Source organism: Sinohyriopsis cumingii, chromosome 19 (genome assembly GCF_028554795.1).
Source record: "Sinohyriopsis cumingii isolate HCF-2022 chromosome 19, ASM2855479v2, whole genome shotgun sequence".
Lineage (NCBI taxonomy): Eukaryota > Metazoa > Mollusca > Bivalvia > Unionida > Unionidae > Sinohyriopsis > Sinohyriopsis cumingii.
Genome location: NC_142979.1, coordinates 41,056,706 through 41,078,580, shown reverse-complemented (window position 1 = coordinate 41,078,580; position 21,875 = coordinate 41,056,706). Strand labels below are relative to the sequence as shown.

General features: G+C 38.9%; 1 protein-coding gene across 2 annotated transcripts in view; it reads left to right on the top strand.

The window, feature by feature from the left end:
• LOC149775556 (uncharacterized) overlaps positions 1-18,198 on the top strand; it is a 45,740-nt gene extending 27,542 nt beyond the window's left edge. For both annotated transcript variants that reach the window (XM_089943783.1, XM_089943784.1), the window contains one exon: positions 6,002-18,198. In XM_089943783.1, coding sequence (XP_089799909.1) covers positions 6,002-15,036 — 9,035 coding nt within the window. In that variant the 3' untranslated portion in view covers positions 15,037-18,198. The remainder of the gene's footprint in view (positions 1-6,001) is intronic.
• Positions 18,199-21,875: the final 3,677 nt, after the last annotated feature.

Genomic DNA, 21,875 nt, shown 5'->3' with positions numbered 1-21,875 from the left:
GGTCACACTGTAATCATGATCTGACACTAAATACAGTTGATACTACTAAACATAGAACAAAATTACCTTCAAATGATTTGTTAAAAGAAACGGAACATAATTTTACTTCAAATGATGAACAAAATCCAATTAAAAGACCTATTAATTTTCTCCAAATGATGTCAGTCTGCCACCTAAATTAAATCATTGAATATCTCAAAAGCTCAGTGGTGGAATTTGACAAAATTTGTACAGAAAATATTGTAGTATAAAGTCCTTTGAAATTGTTTGAATTTTTTTCTCCATTGAATAAATTCTTAGATCATATTAATGTTTGGAAAATTAATTCTGCCTCCCTCCAAATCCAGCCCTCCCAAAAAGACCCAAATTGTTTTTATCCATCCATGCACTATGTAGACAAAGGGAAGAAACTTTTACCATTACCTCCCCCTTACCCCTACAATTTTAAGCTGTTACTATGTGCTTTCAACATTGTACCTCAAGACTTCCCAGAATCATTGAATATTGTCATGATTGTCAACTTTTGTATCCAGAAGGTTGGTACATTATGGCTTTCCACTGTATTTGCTAAATGTTGCAAGCATTAACTTTGATTTTTGATCTATATTTATGTGAATTTTTGTGCAGTTGCAGACTTGTAGTTTATTCTGACCTTATCTCCAGCACAGTATTATTTGTGCACATTCCAAGTCATTTGCCACTGAGTTCAGATAAAAATAGAATAATAAAAAATTAAAATACTATGGCAGTGAATAGGATTACAAAGTGGATAGGAATGTATTCCATGCCATCTAAGCTCATGCATTACACTGTTGCAACATATTCCATGCTGGATCTGGCATCACTAGCCATTTTTCAACGTGCCAAAAATCGGGCAGTGATCATGCTTTAGAGTCTACGGCCAGGATTGGCATGGTCATCTGCAGTGTTGTGCACTGTCCAAGTTTACAGCCAGGATTGGCATGGTCATCTGCAATATTGTGCACTGTCCAAGTCTACAGCCAGGATTGGCAAGGTCATCTGCTATATTGTACACTGTCCAGGGGCCAATGCCCTGATTATTTCAGTTAGCTATATTTAGACAAGACACTTCTTTTCACCTGATGTCAATTTGCTTGGTTCTCCTTGCTTTCACCTTCTTGCCATTAGTCTTTGATGGTTGAATAGAGGTGGTTCCAAGGCAGACAGCACAGGAACTGTCTCTTCAGCTTGCCTTACCACCTATACCATCATTCATGCCAAATCGTTCTCAGCCTAAATGATTGTCAGCAAAAATATGAGAAGCCAAGTAATGCCGAAGAAAAAGTGTTTCAACCTCATGTAAGTGTCATTTGACGAGCTACTTAATTCAGTTGGTAATTCATAAAGGTGATGAGAAACAAGGTTTCTCCTTCCCCAAGCCACCTAACAACCATCATTGACTCACCACCTCATCACGTTCAGAAAGCCTTCCAGTTGATGCTAATTAATTTTCATCAGTACTCCATCAACCTATTTCACAAAATGAGCTGGTGATCTGGATTGTTTCAGATCAGCATTGGATTTCATTCAGCCAATGCAACACTTGGTATAGTCATAGACCTCAGTTATCTAAATGAATACATTGCCACAGTGAATGATCTGCATGATATAGCAAGAAGTAAAAACTGCTCAAACAGTCGCAATCACAGCTGTTTCATCTCTGCCTTAACAGGCTTCTGTTTTATGCTTGGCTTTTGTCTGGAGAGCCTTGTTTTGAAGAAAACTGCACGAGCGAGAAGGCCGTCCACTTTGAAGGCTTATGTAGGAAAGTGACACATTTTCAGGGACTGTTGCAAGGTCAACATCGTCAACTCTTACAGTGCCTCTGTCCCCCATTTTGTGTGATCTTTTTTTCTCAGACTTATTGAGGACAGAAATGTATCGTCAAAGGCTGTGCACAATGATATCTGACACTTTCCAGGAGTCATGGCATAATAGTAAGGTACAATCTATCGGACCTGTTTGCCAGCATGGACTTGAATAGATGAAATCCTTGGCTTTTCATGATTTTCAATATGGCTAAATTGCATGTCCATTTAATGGACTCAAACTATCTCAGGTTCAGTGATGAAGGCAATCAATGAATGGTCATTCTCTCTCTCTCTCTCTCTCTCTCTCTCTCTGTGACCACTCCAGTGGTCTAGTGGTTAGAGCATCTGCCTTAGATGCGGGAGGTCGTGGGTTCGATCCCTGGCCGAGTCATACCAAAGACTTAAATAAATGGTAGTAACAGCTGCCTCGCTTGGCGCTCAACATTAAGAGGTAAGTGTGAGGACTGGTTGGCCTGGTGTCAGGATAATGTGACTGGGTGGGACATCATGCTACATGTCTGCGGCATGATGCCCCAGTGCTGGACATTACTATAAACTGTCACACTGCTGACGTCGTAGCAATATGACTGAAAAATTGTTAAAGCTGCGTTAAAAATCCAAATCACACACACTCTCTCTCTCTGATCAATACACATCAAGAGAAGAAAGTCATGGAACACGAATACATCTCATTCTTCTGATGATGGCTATGAAAGAGGATATAATCCCGGAAGCTCTATCATCATGGGTGAAATGGGTAATGCACTTTTTGTACTCTGGAGCCTCAGAGATTCGCCTTATGAATATTTCAGCTCATGTGATAGAGTCATCTTTGTAAGTCTCATGATCAGATGTAACATTTTGATGTTGGCTGGTTTGAATTTATCTCTGTGCTCTATCTTGGAAAAGAAGAATATGTTGGATCAAGTGGCTGAGACAATCATCAGGTCCAGTTGATGTCAGCACAACTTCCTCGGGTTTAGTGCTCCATTTTATTCACTGGGAATTGTTATTGGTAAGAAAATTGTTATTTTCTTTTAACCATGTATGGTCAGTGCAAGTTACTTGATCTTTATTTGTGCTCTTTTCATGTTGGGAGAACTGGTTATCATTCATATGAGGAATCCAGCCATTCTGGTCTTGAAGGGCACCTAAGATATGATGTTCGTCCTCTTCTTGTGTATTGCCTATTGATACTAACGTTCATGTGATCACAATTCTTCAGAGGGGAAATAAAATATTTTTGAAAATAATGTTTCTGCAAGAATATTTAGCTTATCACATTAATGTTTAATTCACCTCTTTCCTCCTTGTAAATGCAACCATCCTAGTTGATGTATTGCTCAGCTTAAGACTGGAGCCACCATGTGGTGGTAAGGAGGAAGTAATTGGTAAGAGTTCCTTCCCTTTGTTTATGTAGGATATAAAACAAAGTCAGATATTTTTCCTCCATTAGGGAGTGCTGGAATGGGGAGAGCAGAGTTTATTTCATAACTTCCATGTGATCAGGGACATATTCTTAGGGAAACAATTTATTGTGGTCTTTTTAGCTCTACTGGTTATACACCAGAAGTGCTCATGGAATGGGTATGTGTATTGTTCATTATGTGCCTGAATGTTAACACAAGTTTATTATCACTGTACCTAAACTATTGCAATAAATCTTTGCACATACATTCATCCCCTGGTCTAGTTGGTCCTAATCAAAATGGTGCTGCTCACATTTGTAATGTAACCATCACAGTGACCTTTTTGAAAATCTTGTTGCTTCACCTTCCGAATTGATTGATGGTCTTATCAATATGGGGTTTTCACTAAAAGACTTCCTACGATGTCTTGTTGGTCCTTACTGAAAATGGTGCCAATATGATGTCCAGTATGTTCACCACAGCACCCATGTTGAAAATCTTATTATTGCTACTCTTGAATTGATGGTCATATCGCTATGCTAAAAGACTTCCTATGATGTGTAGTTGGTCACGATGAAAAAGCTGCTGATCTGAAGTCAAATATGGCCTCCATGGCAGCCATCTTGAAAATCTTATTTATATTCCTTCTGAATGGATGGTAATATCTATTCCTTATGATGTCTTAAAAATCTTGTTGTCTCTTCCATGCCTAAATGGATGATCATTATGAATTTTAGAAGTGGTTTCAACACTCGACAGTTACAAGGAAGAAATGGTCTTATCTTGAATTCCTGGAAATTCCTTTTGCCCAGTAGAATGTCAGTCCCTGCAAGGAACTATTGTTTTTATTTGATCTATGGTCATCTACCAGAAGAACACATGACAGCCTGTTTATCATCCATTCATTTCCACAAGTTATTTATCATTACACCCTAAGCTAATTGTAGAATTGCTATGAAACTTTACACACACACACACACACACATTCATCCCAAGGTCTAGTTGGCTGTTAATGTAAAAAAGTGTTTCTCAGACATCCAGTATGGCCTACTAGATGGAAAGTCGTATTGACATGGGGTTTTCACCTGAAGACTTCTTATAATGTCTGGTTGGTCCTAAATGAAATGGTACCAATCCCACCTCAAACTTAGATATTACATCAGCAATCTTGAAATTTCTCATCCTAAATGGAAAACCATAGGTTTTTCACTAGAAAGCAACTAATGGTGTCACGTTGTTTGCCATTGTGTGTTTATGTGTGCGATTTGGATTTTTAACGTAGCTTTAAAAAAAATTCATTCATATTGCTATGATGTCTGCAGTGTGGCAGTTTATAGTGATGTCTAGCACTAGGGCATCATGCCGCAGACATGTAGCTTGATGTCCCACCCAGTCACATTATCCTGACACCTGGCCGACCAGTCCTAACAGTCTTAACATTTCATCGTTTTAGCATTGGGAGAGTACACTTGCTTAGATATCAACAAATGTTAAAGGCCAATACCAGACTGACCTGTTTCATGGCACCTATGCTCTTTAGTAATGTCCAATCCAGCCATAATCCATTAATTCCTTTAATCCTTTATAAATAGCTACTGATCACACATAGAATCCATTAGTCAATGTTTGGCTATTGTCAGTCAGGTTAGCTCACAGTCATGTGATCACAGGAAGTTTTTCCTGGACATGTACTTCACTGGAAGCAAGGTGTAAACATAAACTTTGAAAGATGTCTGTTCCAGAATTTTTTTAAATAATAATTTTAAATATGCAAATTTCAGTGAGTGATGACATTGACAGGAGATGGCTCTCGTCATGGGAGGAAAACCATCCCAGTTGGGTGTTTGAAAGATAGTGCATCGTATATTTGTGGCATCATTCCATCTGTCTGTCTGTCCATCCATTAAAGTGGGAGGTGGCCAAGTGATCAAAAGCACTTGCCTTCTCAAGTTTTGATAGTGTCAATCAAGACTGGTAATGTTGTTCAAACTTTCCTGAATATCTTTAATGTCCTGCAAGGACACCAGGACACCAGGAATGTGAAAGAGCATATAGTAACACCATTTCCATCCATTGGTACTTATGTCTGCCTATCACACTATGGTATGATATTTTGCTATGGTCATTTTCTCAGGTTGTGAACCTCAAAGTCATGCTGATACGTATGTTGATGCATTTTCGGGTGTGCTACACCATTGTTAAGTTTTAAGAAAGTTGGTTACTGTGAAATAAATTTCAAATGACTTATGTTTTGTGTTTAGATTATTCTTGTGAATATTGTTGGTGACAGATGCATCTTGACCTAAATTTCACACGTGACTTAAGGTTTTGCATCTAGGCTAATTTTTACATATTGTTTGATACAGATTGATGCATCTTTATGTGTAAACTAATTTGCATAAATTCCATTCTCCTAAAGTTAGATACTTTGACCTATTTGTTATGCCCATTGGTTATGTTAAAGCTTAGCGATTAGGAAAGGTTGTTAGGTATATTTGTCCATAGTCAACTTTTTACATGGATGCATCTAGATGATTATAAGATTCTTCCAATTTAAAGTAGGTTACATTGCCCACTGTTTCACACTTCATTCATTGCCTTTGGTTAAGTTTACATTTTGGACAGTTTCTTATGCACTTTGGGCTGAAGAGTCAAGCAAAATGGAGTGAAATGGCATTTGCATTCTGGGAACACATTTCTATTTGTTTCTAAAATGACAGGCTTCACTATTTCCATATCTATTGTTTTCATCTTTTACAGAAATGGCTAATATGCGTGAAGATCTCAAGGCATGGTACAGATCTCTCAGTACAGTCCCAATCTCCCCCCTAGAAGAGGATGAAACTGCTCCTCTGAAAGAGTTATTCACTGATGTCATAATAGAACGCCAGATAGATGAAAAAAATTCAAGGAATAAAAAGAAAGAAAAACTTTCCTCTTACAAACAAATATTTTTAGACAAAACTAATCAAAGAATCATCCTAACAGGACTTTCTGGAAGTGGCAAGTCGACATTTTGTCGAAAATTACTTTTTGCTTGGTGTATGGAAGAGCCAAACAAACAGATTGATACTACTCGGATGAATGACTCGTCCAATTCTGACAGCCAAAAGGCAACTCCAGATAAGAAGGCTGAGATGACTGACTCATCCATTCCTGACAGCCAAATGGCAACTGCAGATCAGAAGACTGACTTAAATGTTCCATGCATTCCTGAAATCATTAAAGACATGAAAGATGTGAAGAATGACTCGTCTGTTTCAGAGAGTTCTGAAGCTGTTGCAGATCAAGATATACTCTTATCATTCACTCTTCTTTTTTATGTCTATTCACCAAAAATATCAAATGAGAAAACATTGACCGAAGTTGTGTACAATCATTGCTTGAAAAGAGAATCAGACCACTTGAAAAGAGAATCAGACCAACTCTCAACATTTTTACAAGAACACCCAGAGAAAATTTTGATTATTCTTGATGGCATGGATGAAATGGAAGACAGCATTTCTCCATTCTTGTCTGACTTGTTAGAGAGAAAACTGCATCCAAGGATAATTGTACTGATGGCTATGCGGCCCTGGAGGATTTCTAAACTAAAGTTAAAACCAGTGTCCCATTGTGATTTGCTGCTTGAGATACAGGGATTTAGCAAGGACAATGCCTTGAGATATGTTCAGAAGGTGATAGATCTAAATAAGAAGCACATGACAATGGAAAGGCTTTCTCCAGCACTAGAAGAACAGGAGGTGTTGACCTCTTTTAGAAGTGTACCCCTACTTCTTTTGTTTTTGGCACATGTTTGGTGTCAAGATCAGTGTCTCCCAAAACGAAGGCAAGACTTGTACAAAAAAATACTTGACTGTCTCATAAAGAGGTGTCTGAACAAGACAGGAGATAAATACATCAGTATGGCAGTGATGGATCAAGATGACATCAGCATGAAGAAAGACAAGTTTTGGGGGTTGTACATAGATAGTATATGTAAGGCAGCATTTCATTTTCTACTACAGGGGGTAAGTGGCCCATCCATCATAATGCGAGAAGAGGCTCTGATGGTCAAGCTTGGGAACAATGCTCAATTAAAACTCCGTGCACTCTTGGACTGTGGTATACTGTCAAAGCTAGATGCTTTCTCTCCATTAGAGAAGAATGTTTCTGTTACTTTCCTTCATTTGTCAATTCAGGAGTATCTGACTTCCATGCATTTAGTCTATAATGAAGATGCATTCAGGACTTTTCTCTTATCATTGAGGACATTAAATGATGTCCTTAGGTATGAGAATCTTTTCATTTTCATCTGTGGCCTTGATGCAGATAAAGGCCATACAGCCTTCAAAAGAGTATGTGAGGTGTGTGATGATGATACCAATGTCAGAAAGTACAGACAAGGAAGGGATGTTGAACAGTACATGCAAATGCATTTATCAGTGTGGAACATGAATGAAATGTACAAAACTTGCTTAAATGAAATGGACGGTCAAGATCATGTTGAAATACCTGATGTTACAATGCGTGATAAAGATGAGTTGTTCAAGTGTCTTATTTCAAGACTAAGATCATACTGTGTAAAGTCTTTGCACCTGGAGCACATCACACTGCTTCATCATTACCTGGTCAAAATGAGGAGTTTGACTAACCTGACCTCCCTTAAACTGTCAACTGTAGAAATATCTGATGAGTGCGGTAGACTCCTGTGTAATTGTATCAGTTTCTGTACTCACCTGGAGTGGTTGGAGCTGAAAGTAATGACACTAAATGATGGTATACTTGACTTGAGGAGTCTGACTCACCTGATTTATCTCACATTGAAAGAGGTTACCATGTCTGAGGAGTGTAGCAGATGTCTGTGTTGTAGTATCAGTGGCTGTACTCACCTGGAGTGCCTGGAGCTGAATGTAATGACACTACATGATGGTATACTTGAATTGAAGAGTCTAACTAACCTTACAGTCCTCAAACTGTTGTATGTAACCATGTCGGAGAAGTGTAGTATATCTCTGTGTAGTAGTATGAATGGTTTTACTCGTCTGGAGAGTCTGGTGCTGATACACATCATACTATATGGTGGTGTACTTGACTTGACGTATCTGACAAAGCTGGCATCCCTCACACTTTGGTATGTATCCATGTCTGAGAAGTGTAGCAGATCCCTATGTACTAGTATCAGTAGCTGTTCTCACCTAGAGAAGCTGGAGCTAAAACACATCACACTACATGATGGTGTACTTGAATTTTGGCATCTGACTAACCTAACCTCACTCAGATTGATAAGTCTAAAAATGTCTTTGGATTGTAGTAGATCTCTGTGTGGTAGTATCAGGGGTTGTACTCACTTGGAGGAGCTGGTCCTGATGTACATGAACCTATATGATGGTGTACTTGCCTTGAGCAATCTGGCTGACCTGACCTTCTTGACACTGTCGAAGGTAACCATGTCTATGGATTGTAGTAGATTGCAGTTTATTTGCATCAGCAGCTGTGCTCATCTGAAGAGTCTGGAGTTGAGACAAATCATGCTACATGATGGTGTACTTGAATTGAGGAGTCTGACTAACCTGACCTCATTCACACTGGAGAATGTAACCATGTCTGAAGAATGTACTACATCTCTGTGTAATAGTATCAGTGGTTGTACTCATCTGGAGAGTCTGAAGCTGATGACGATCACACTACATGATGGTGTCCTTGATGCAAGGAATCTTATTAACATGACTTCCATCATACTGGCAGATGTAACAATATCTAAGGAATGTGGTAGATCTGTCTGTAGTAGTATCAGTGGGTTTATTCACCTAAAGACTCTGGAGCTGAATTTAATAACACTACATGATGGTGTACTTGACCTGAGGAATCTGACTGACCTGATAAGCCTCACACTGAGTGGTGTAACCATGTCTCGGGAGTGTAGTAGATATCTGTGTAGTAGTATTGGTGGCAATAATCAATTGTCACATCTGCAGCTGAAAGACATTACACTACATGATAGTTTATTTGAATTAAGGACTCTGAATAAACTGACATTCATTACACTAGGCAATGTAATCATGTCTGAAGAGTGTTGTAGATCTCTTTGTAGTAGTATTAGTGACTGTGATCACTTGGATAGTCTGGAGCTGAAAAACATGACACTACATGATGGTGTACTTGAATTGAAGAGTTTGACTAACCTGATCTACCTCTCACTGGATGGTTTAACCATATCTAAGGAGTGTAGTAGATCTCTGTGTAGTAGTATCAGTGGCTGTATTTACCTGGAGAGGTTGTACCTGATGAACATCTCACTACATGATGGTGTACTTGACTTAAGGAGTCTTACTAACCTGACCACCCTCACAGTGTGGGAGGTAACCATGTCAATGGAGTGTAGTAGAGCTCTTTGTAGTAGTATGAGTGGCTGTACTAACCTGCAGTTGCGGGAACTGAATTTAATGACCCTACATGATGATGCACTTGCCTTGAGGAGTCTGTCTGCCCTGCCATACCATGTACTGTCGGGTGTAACCATGTATGGGGAGTCTAGTGGAGGGCTGTGTTGGAATATCAATGGATATACTCACCTGGATAATCTGCAGCTGGAAATCATACATGATGGTATACTTGAATTGAGGGGTCTTACTAACCTGACCTCCCTCACACTGGAGAATGTTACCATGTCTGAGGAGTGTAGTAGATTTCTGTGTAGTAGAATCAGTGGGTTTACTTGTCTGAAAACCCTATATCTGAAGGACATCATATTGCATAATGGTATACTTGAATTGAAGAGTCTGACTAACCTGACCTACCTCACACTGAGCCATGTCACCATGTCTGAGGAGTGTAGTAGATCTCTTTGTGGTAGCATCAGTAGCTGTATTCAACTGACACATCTGGAGCTGACAGACATCGACTTATATGATGGTATACTTGAACTGAAGAGTCTGACTAACCTCACTTACCTCATACTGAGCCATGTCACCATGTCTGAGGAGTGTAGTAGATCTCTATGTAGTAGTATCAGTAGCTGTATTCAACTGACACATCTGGAGCTGACAGACATCGACTTATATGATGGTATACTTGAACTGAAGAGTCTGACTAACCTCACCTACCTCATACTGAGCCATGTCACCATGTCTGAGGAGTGTAGTAGATCTCTATGTAGTAGTATCAGTAGCTGTATTCAACTGACACATCTGGAGCTGACAGACATCGATTTACGTGATGGTATACTTGAAATGAGGAGTCTGACTAACCTGACTTTTCTCACAGTGGGGAATGTACGCATTTCTGAGGAGTGTAGTAGATCTCTATGCATTAGTATCAGTGGCTATACTGACTTGAAGAGTTTGGAACTGATATACATCAGACTGCTTGATGGTGTACTTGAACTGAGGAGTCTGACAAACCTGACTACCCTTACACTGGGGTACGTTACCATGTCTGAGGAGTGTAGTAGATCTCTTTGTGGTAGTATCAGTAGCTGTATTCAACTGACACATCTGGAGCTGACAGACATCGACTTACATGATGGTATACTTGAATTGAGGAGTCTGACTAACCTCACTTACCTCATACTGAGCCATGTCACCATGTCTGAGGAGTGTAGTAGATCTCTATGTAGTAGTATCAGTAGCTGTATTCAACTGACACATCTGGAGCTGACAGACATCGACTTATATGATGGTATACTTGAACTGAAGAGTCTGACTAACCTCACCTACCTCATACTGAGCCATGTCACCATGTCTGAGGAGTGTAGTAGATCTCTATGTAGTAGTATCAGTAGCTGTATTCAACTGACACATCTGGAGCTGACAGACATCGATTTACGTGATGGTATACTTGAAATGAGGAGTCTGACTAACCTGACTTTTCTCACAGTGGGGAATGTACGCATTTCTGAGGAGTGTAGTAGATCTCTATGCATTAGTATCAGTGGCTATACTGACTTGAAGAGTTTGGAACTGATATACATCAGACTGCTTGATGGTGTACTTGAACTGAGGAGTCTGACAAACCTGACTACCCTTACACTGGGGTACATTACCATGTCTGAGGAGTGTAGTAGATCTCTTTGTGGTAGTATCAGTAGCTGTATTCAACTGACACATCTGGAGCTGACAGACATCGATTTACATGATGGTATACTTGAAATGAGGAGTCTGACTAACCTGACTTTTCTCACAGTGGGGAATGTACGCATTTCTGAGGAGTGTAGTAGATCTCTATGCATTAGTATCAGTGGCTATACTGACTTGAAGAGTTTGGAACTGATATACATCAGACTGCTTGATGGTGTACTTGAACTGAGGAGTCTGACAAACCTGACTACCCTTACACTGGGGTACGTTACCATGTCTGAGGAGTGTAGTAGATCTCTTTGTGGTAGTATCAGTAGCTGTATTCAACTGACACATCTGGAGCTGACAGACATCGACTTACATGATGGTATACTTGAATTGAGGAGTCTGACTAACCTGACTTTCCTCAAAGTGGGGAATGTAACCATGTCTGAGGAGTGTAGTAGATCTCTGTGTTGTTGTATCAGTAGCTGTATTGAGCTGGAGATGATGGAACTGTGGAACTACACACTACATGATGGTGTACTTGAATTGAAGAGTCTGACTAACCTGACCTCTCTCACACTGGGGAGTGTAACCATGTCTGAGAAATGTAGCAGATCTCTTTGTGGTAGTATAAATGGCTGTGCTTGCCTGAAGAGTTTGGATCTGAAAGACATCACACTACATGATGGTATACTTGACTTGAGGAGTCTGACTAACCTAAATTTTCTCACACTGGAGAGTGTATTCATTTCTGAGGAATGTAGTAGATTTCTGTGTAGTAGCATCAGTAGCTGTACTCACCTGGAAAATCTGAAGCTAAAGGAGATTACACTTCTTGATGGTGTACTTGACTTGAGATGTCTACCTACTCTGACCTTGCTTAAATTGAGGAAGGTAACCATGTCTGAGGAATGTAACAGATCTCTGTTTAGTAGTATCAATGGCTGTAATGACCTGGAGAGTCTGGAGCTGAAACACATCACACTTCATGATGGTGTGCTGAACTTGAGGAGTCTGCCTAACCTGGCCTGCCTTAAGCTGTGGGAGGTAACCATGTCAGAGGAGTGCATTAGAGATCTTTGTAGTAGCATTGGTTGCTGTACTTACTTGGAAGAGCTTGAGCTGAATGTAATGATGCTAAATGATGGTGTCCTTGAATTGAAGAGTCTGACTAACCTGACCTTCACACAGGGGAGTGTAACCATGTCTATGGAGTGTAGTAGATCTCTGTTTAGTAGTATCAGTCGGTGTACTCACCTGAAGAGTCTGGATCTGAAAGACATCACACTACATGATGGTTTACTTGAATTAAAGAGTCTGACTAACCTGACCTCTCTCACACTGGGGAGTGTAACCATATCTGAGGAGTGTAGTATATCTCTGTGTCGTAGTATCAATGGCTGTACTCACATTGAGAATCTGAACCTGAAAGACATAACACTGTATGATGGTTTACTTGAATTGAGGAATCTGACTAACCTGACCTCTCTCACACTGGAAAATGTTACCATGTCTGAGGAGTGTAGTATATCTCTGTGTAGTGGTATCAGTGGCTGTACTCACCTGGAAAACCTGGAGCTAAAGGAAATTACACTTCATAATGGTGTACTTGACTTGAGATGTCTACCTACCCTGACCTTGCTTAAATTGAGGGAGGTAACCATGTCAGAGGAATGCATTAGAGCCCTTTGTAATAATATCAGTGTCTGTACTTACTTGGAAGAGCTAGAGCTGAATGTAATGATGTTACATGATGGTATCCTTGATTTGAGGAGTCTGACTGACCTGACATACCTCACATTATGTAATATAACCATGTCTGAGGAATGTATCAGATCTCTGTGTAGTAGTATCAATGGCTGTACTGACCTGGAGAGTCTGGAGCTGAAACACATCACACTTCATGATGGTGTGCTGAACTTGAGGAGTCTGCCTAACCTGGCCTGCCTTAAGCTGTGGGAGGTAACCATGTCAGAGGAGTGCATTAGAGATCTTTGTAGTAGCATTGGTTGCTGTACTTTCTTGGAAGAGCTTGAGCTGAATGTAATGATGCTGAATGATGGTGTCCTTGAATTGAAGAGTCTGACTAACCTGACCTTCACACAGGGGAGTGTAACCATGTCTATTGAGTGTAGTAGATCTCTGTCTAGTAGTATCAGTCGGTGTACTCACCTGAAGAGTCTGGATCTGAAAGACATCACACTACATGATGGTTTACTTGAATTAAAGAGTCTGACTAACCTGACCTCTCTCACACTGGGGAGTGTAACCATATCTGAGGAGTGTAGTATATCTCTGTGTCGTAGTATCAATGGCTGTACTCACATTGAGAATCTGGACCTGAAAGACATAACACTGTATGATGGTTTACTTGAATTGAGGAATCTGACTAACCTGACCTCTCTCACACTGGAAAATGTTACCATGTCTGAGGAGTGTAGTATATCTCTGTGTAGTGGTATCAGTGGCTGTACTCACCTGGAAAACCTGGAGCTAAAGGAAATTACACTTCATAATGGTGTACTTGACTTGAGATGTCTACCTACCCTGACCTTGCTTAAATTGAGGGAGGTAACCATGTCAGAGGAATGCATTAGAGCCCTTTGTAATAATATCAGTGTCTGTACTTACTTGGAAGAGCTAGAGCTGAATGTAATAATGTTACATGATGGTATCTTTGATTTGAGGAGTCTGACTGACCTGACATACCTCACATTATGTAATATAACCATGTCTGAGGAATGTATCAGATCTCTGTGTAGTAGTATCAATGGCTGTACTGACCTGGAGAGTCTGGAGCTGAAACACATCACACTTCATGATGGTGTGCTGGACTTAAGGAGTCTGCCTAACCTGACCTACCTTAAACTGGGGGAGGTAACCATGTCAGAGGAGTGCATTAGAGATCTATGTAGTAGCATCGGTTGCTGTACTTACTTGGAAGAGCTTGAGCTGAATGTAATGATGCTAAATGATGGTGACCTTGAATTGAAGAGTCTGACTAACCTGACCTTTCTCAAACTGGAGAACGTTACCATGTCTGCGGAGTGTAGTATATCTCTGTGTCGTAGTATCAATGGCTGTACTCACATTGAGAGTCTGGAGCTGAAACAAATCACACTATATGGCGGACTACTTGACCTGAGGTGTCTGACTAACCTGACCATTCTTAAACTTGGGGAGGTTACCATGTCTGAGGAGTGTAGTATATCTCTGTGTCATAGTATCAATGGCTGTACTCACATTGAGTGTCTGGAGCTGAAACAAATCACACTATATCGTGGTGTACTTGACCTGAGGTGTCTGACTAACCTGACCATTCTTAAACTTGGGGAGGTTACCATGTCTGAGGAGTGTAGTATATCTCTGTGTCATAGTATCAGTGGCTGTACTCACATTGAGAGTCTGGAGCTGAACCAAATCACACTATATGGTGGTGTACTTGACCTGAGGATTCTGCCTAACCTGACCATTCTTAAACTGGGGGAGGTTACCATGTCTGAGGAGTGTAGTATATCTCTGTGCAATAGTATCCGTGGCTGTACATACCTGGAGGAACTGGAACTGAAACACATCACACTACATGATGATGTACTTGACCTAAGGTGTTTGAGTCATCTGAGAATGCTGCAGTTCCTTTCTGTAACCATGTCACCTCATTGCAGGCAAACATTACTGGCAAGTTTGAAGAACTGTAAGAGACTAGAATTGCGTGAAATACTTGATTCTGATATGAATACTATAAAAAATTAGGATAAATAACTGTCTTTCTTTCTAATAATGCCTAATTAGTATAGAGTATAATTTTAATAATTTTAATATTAGTAATAAAACACCTGTCACTATTTTGTAGCTTACCCATTTTCCACAGTTGATAAGCATGGCCCTGATATGCACCTTCCTCCAGTTTTTAGAATTCATTAATACATGCAGCAGACCAGTCAGACTTCATATCATAGGCCTAGGAGCAATTCGGTCTTTTCTGGTTGATATCACAAGTCACCTGTGGAGAAAAATGCTTGCCTAGAGAAAATACATGCAGTGCTAATAATGCTTTATCAGGAAACATGACATTCCTACTTCTTTATTAGTGAATAAGTATACTTCAGTCCATTGTTATCAGAAAAGATTATGTTGATATTCCAGTGATAATGGTTTAGTGTGTTATGCACCATGAGTCAGCTGTAACCCACCCAACTCCTCATGGGTTCAGACATTACTTGTGGAAATATGTAAATTTCTAACTGGTCATCAAAATTATCTATTGATTTGATTTCACTTGAGTGTTTACATGTTGTACGGAGAGGGTTAGTTCCACTGTCCCTAAAACGCCAGAGAGGGATGAGATTTGTTCTCATTCTTTGGTAAATGCACCAGTTGGGGCAACTGTTGTCACTTGCTGTGAGGAGTTCAAAATGTCTTTTCAACAGTATTTCTGGTAAGCAAAAAAGGTGGGAAACTGAATTGATCAGAGATCTTTTACCCACCCTTCACCTCAACAGATTTCTGCAAGAGGACAACTTCAGGATGGAAACTACAGCATCATTTCAGAATTCTGTCATACCTGCAGACGTAATTTTCATTGATCTTCTGCACATTTCCACATACTGCTCTTTCCTCTGGAGAAGAAATATCTCCAGTTTACCATTGGACCAGAGGTATTTCAGTTCCAAGCTGTGCTGTTTGGTCTACCCTCAGCACACAGGGTCTTCACCAGAGTTCTAGGATTAGTAGCTGCACACTTGAGGTATATATGGATACCACTCTTACATCAATTCGGCCAACCCAGGGTGTTATCTCAGTGGAAGAACCTGTTGTCACAATACAACAGAACTCTCCTTCAAACCAGTCCTCAGGTTTTCAACCTCCACACTTTGACTCATCTTATGTGATCTGTTTGTCTGACAAAGTTGTCGAGCATAGTTTGCCGACTGCATCACACAGGCCTGATGATTTTTTAATTAAAGGCCTGTGATGCAAAGTGAAGTGGAGAATCTTCAATGATTGTTGCATATGGAAATGTGTTATGCTCACATAATCACAGGATATTGAGATATGGTAAAGAAAATAATGATAATGGAATATAGCCTTAATTAAATGCAGTTTTCGTTGCTGTCAACAGTTCATTAGGAACAATGCTCCCAGCAGTTTAGGATAAGGAAGCATTCATGTAGTCAAGTCTATGATATGCAAATACGACAAGAAAATGAATTAAAACTTTGATGTAATGATTTTTGGATTTGATGAGGCATTAATAATTATAAACTTGTATACAGTTTACTTGTACATGAAATGTTGCCGTTATTATTGATATTAATTACTTACTCACCTCATATACATACACATTAAAAGGCATCTTATAAAAAATATTGATGTATGATATTGATTTTCCTTTATATTTTAGTCATTATTGAAATGCACATATTTGTCAGAGAATGGGTTGTAAAAACAGATTTACTTGGAACTATTAATACAATACACATGCTATTTTCCAGTAGATATGTATTATGAAAATGTAGCAGTTAGGTGGGGCTTTCCTGTGTATCATTATCTTTTTGTAAAGGTAACAATTAGGTGGGCATGTCCTGTGTATCATTATCTTTTTGTAAAGGTAACAATTAGGTGGGGATGTCCTGTGTATCATTATCTTTTTGTAAAGATAACAATTAGTTGGGGATGTTCTGTGTATCATTATCTTTTTGTAAAGGTAACAATTAGTTGGGAATGTCCTGTGTATCATTATCTTTTTGTAAAGGTAACAATTAGATGGGGATGTCCTGTGTACTAGTACTTTTGTGTAAATGTAGCAGTTACGTGTGGCTGTCCTGTGTATCAATACATTTGTGTAAATGTAACAGTTAGGTGGGGCTGTCCTGTGTATCAGTACTTTTGTGTAAATGTAACAATTAGGTGAGGCTGCCCTGTGTATCAATACGTTTGTGTAAATGTAACAATTAGCTGGGGCTGTCCTGTGTGTCGGTGCTTTTGTGTAAATGTAACAATTTGGTGGGGCTGTCCTGTGTACCAGTACTTTTTTTGTAAATGGTCCTATTATGTGGGTCTGTCCTGTGAATCAATACTTTTTTGCAAATGTAGTAATTATTTAGGTCTTCCTTTGTATCAGTACTTTAGTGTAAATGTAGCAGTTATGTGGGGGTATCCTATCTATCAATACTTGTGTAAATGTTTGGAAGATAAAATCTCGAAGGTCTATCACTAAAATTATAATAAAGAACATGGCAAACATAATGTTCTTGACTCAGACCAAGATAATATCCTAATAGTTAACTCGCACTCTTATAAAAATATTAGCTATGTATTAGTTGTTTATTGAATGTTTTTATTTAAAAATCAAAGATTTTGGTCAGGTAGCCAAGGAACTTGATTTCGGACTAGGTCAGCTACTAGATACAGTTTTACAGAAGGCATAACATATACTGATTTTTTTATATAAAACCTAGCTAACAATTCAGATTAAATATACATAACAATCTAAAAGCTTCATTAAGCTTAGGATTGCAAATAATAGGTTTCCTGTTGAAACCAGTTGATGGGCTAATGATTCCTGTAACAAAATATATTGTACACTCTGTCGGTCACAATAAATGGTAATTGATGTCACTATCTACTGTCGTGTTCTTGTTCTGAAGAAGGACTGAACCTATGCTAGACAGGACTGCTGTTTATAAATATGATTAATTATTGAATATAACATATGAGGGTTGAAAATTATTTTTGCATGTTCTTGGATTGCAGTTTACTTTTTTGTAATCTCTGTTCAGCATGATGTGATGATAACACGTACTACATGTACGTTCATGTAAACTGTACAATCTGAGTGTAATAAAGTCTTATCTTGGTTACAACGAAGACATCAATAACCATGTAAATGAGCAATAAAGATTACAATCACCATGTTGGTTCTTTCTTTCTCCTTCTCAGACAGCTACAAATACAAGTTCAGAATACATAGTCTTATTGATACAACATTAATTTCATCAATCTCTTTCTTTCTTTACCTCTCTATCTCTCTCTCTCTCTCACACACACATTCTCTAATAACAACGAGTATTTTTTTAGTTCCTTATTTTATTGTAATTACAGCCATGACAGTAAGGTTGTTGTTAGATTATACGTTGCATGTAACTATGGTTATCCTAATCACATGGAAAGAACGAGGTATCTGTCTGCAATAAATGAAGGATTCTTATTTTATGGGGATTGCTTTTATTTCATGAAGTAAAATAGTGCATCCTTGTTGGGTTGCCTTTCTCAGCATTATAAAGAAAGGTTTACTATGCCAGTAGAATGTTGTACGCAGCATGTACACTGTAAATAGATTGGTATCCCAACCAATATTGGACTTTTTCCGGTGTAATACAAAATTACGGTATGAAATAATGGTGTAACCTTGCTTGGAAGAAGTAAAAGTACGTGTTTTAATAGATCATATGTCACCCTTTTTGCTTTCCATCCATGCAAGTGGTGAAGGGGGTGCTTTCAGAACATCTTGAAGCTAAATGCATGCTTTTAACGGAACTAATGATAATTTACTTAAAAAAGATTGCTCTCGTTTGCTCCATGCGTATTCTTCTGAAGCCAGACATGGACTGTATATTGTCTTTTCAAACAGGACGCACTTTGTAGGGGCGGCTCTACACCTATTTTCGCAAATTTTCATTATAGTATTAGCAGTTAGAATGAAGGGTGGTACATCGAGGAGCATACTCTATAGATTTTCATAAACTTTTGCTTTCAGTTTAACTTTGTGACATTAAATTTATGAACCTCTGGTTAAATGTTAAGCCTTATCTTTATAATAAACACTGATGGTCAAGATAAAGTCATTCTCGTTGAAAGTAAAACTATTGTAAACAACGGAAATATGTGAAATCTTCAGTACTTTTGACGCAAATGTGGCATTAAACATTGGCAACGATGTTCCTTTTGACCCTTTAATTCGTCAAATTATTCAGGCTATTAAAGAAAATAGTAACTTCGGTATAACAAAAATTAACTTACGCTGGTTAATCGTGAAAATGAATGATAAGTTTAAATTCTGAAAGAGCTACGGGGGGGTGGGGATTCCTGTCAAACTGACAAATTATTGTTGTTGGTCATGTCACTGATCCAGTTAACACTACAGTCAAATGTTTTTACTGATCGTCTGAAGGAAGCTAAAGTTCTAATTTCAGAAAGTTGTTTTTGTAGGGTTTCACGCCATGATCAGCACAAGACGGGCTATACATGGCGGCCAGTATTAATGGTGGAGGAAGAACCCGGGAAAACCCCAGAAAGAATCACCGACCCATGAGAAGCTACTGGCAAGCTTTCTCACATACCCATATTGGCCAGAGACTCGAACCCATGCAGACAGAGGTGAGATGCCAGTGATCCATAAAAGTGAGCATTTTAGAAAACTCGGCCACTCGGGGCTTTATTTCAGAAAGAACAATTCGCTTGATTAAAGTAACTATAGTCATGTTAGCATTCTACCCATCGTATCCAATTGAGACACATGTTGCATCATTTTTTTTAGAACAGTTTTAACAAATATTAAAATTCCCATGTTAAATTCCCCTTGTCACTAAACGTTCCCACGACCTTTGTGACTGGGATTTACATTGTCCCTAACGTATCCCACTATACTACCACTAAATTCACATTACATCCTTTTCAAAATGCTGTGCTTGCTAACATTTTGAGTTATGCACCACATGTTTTGCCCCAGTATCTCTGTGGTTGTATGTTGTATGTATTGCAAATCATCCACATCATGCTTGATTTTATGTCGTTTAAGTGAAAAGCTGATAAGAGCTTTTGTTGCATTGTTGTTTTTAAATTGCTGATTATAAATAAATCTTGTCGTGTACATGGTATTAAAAATATTTTGTGCAGGCGTTCCGTGCAAATCGATCTTGTTTCATCATCTGGTGGTTGATACTCAATCTGTCAATTGTATCCCATGTAATTTATTGCAATAACTAGTATCATGCTCTAAAATAACGACTCGGTAAAAATAAAGGTAAATAACAGGTAAAGGCTCTTTTCAACAATGATAAAAGGAATTACAGCAATGTGTGCTTCTTATTCATTTGAATCATGACAAATCTCCCTTGACCTCCTGCTCCTGATATCTTATACGTTTCCAGCACCCGTCTTAATTATTCAGTATATGTCAAAGTTTTTGCTTGATTGCTGATTAAAAATTCGGTCCCACTTTCTTTAGCTTGTTCTAAGATGCAGTTAACCACGTGAGCGCTTTCTAGGTTAGTAAGCCTAATGCACCGTTTTGTTGGCATGTTAAGTCTGCTTCCAAAAGTTAGCTGCGGATCGACTGGATAGATGGACGGGGATTCTGGTTTTTTCTTCCCATGTTGTATTTTCTTTGTTTTTGATGACTCACTTTGTGCAATGTTAAAAGTTTCTTTACCTTTACTATTTTTTTGTGTGTAGAAATTGCCGTACTTGTTGGTGATATTGTTGTAGTTGTTTTAGTTGTTGCTGTTAGTATTGGTGGTTGGGGTGGTAGTCGATTATCCTCGGCATTACTGCGTGCCAAAGAGATGATTTGTTCAACGTCTGCTGATATTGTTGCAGTTGATCCAGATGCAGCTGTTGTAGCTATAGGGACTTCTGATAGCGTTTCCCTTTGTTTTTGTCCTTTTGTTGTTAAATTTTCATTCCGTTTATTCTCCATGTTCTCTTGTGACGAGGTATCCTCCATTCCATCTATTCCTTTTTCCCTCCAATATAGTTGTCTTTACCTCTTTGTCCACCGAATGGGCCTCCTTGTCACTAGTACTTACCGAGGTAACTGATGTTATTAACGGAGAACTGAGGTGGGCCTCTTTATTTTCTTTTCGATTTGGGGTATTTATTCTTTATGGCGTTCCATTAGCAGGGTTACTAATGGTACCAACGTTGATATCTTTTCGAATTTGTGATACATCCGTTCCCTCCGCTAAACGTCTACTGTTTTCTGTTGTGTGGGTGTTCTTCTCCTGGGGCCTCTTCTCCAGTTATTACTGTTGGAATTTTCTTCATCGCAAATTAACAAGAGCATTGTTCTTCTTGCTTTTGTCCGTAAACTCCAACCATTGGCGATATTGAGGCCTAGTCCAACTATCGCATTAAGGGCCTGTTGGGGAATCAGTCTCTCCATGTCTAACTCGATTACTAATAAAAATTAAAAAAGATTTGGGAGGCACCAGACAGATGCCCCTCCACCCCTACTTAATCAAAGAGAAAGTAGTTTTATGTGTTTATGTTTCCCCCAATGATTTGTTGTATCTGTTGTTTTTATTAAAAAGAATTTTACAAAACAAGTTTTATTTAGAATTTTGTCGGGGTATTCCAAATGACCCTAGTGTGTCTAAAGGGTTGTTTTCCCGAAATAGATTTCCATCACCTAATTTCGGTTTTCCTTCCCTTTGTTCTTTTGGTGACCTTGCTAGTGGTCTCTTACGCCCCGTTTGTGTTATATGTTGGTGCTATTTGTTGTGTTTACTATATGTTGTTTTTATGTAGGGACTTCAGCCGTGTTCAAATCTCAACCCAGTTGTCCTATCACCTCTCTCGGAGGCTATATA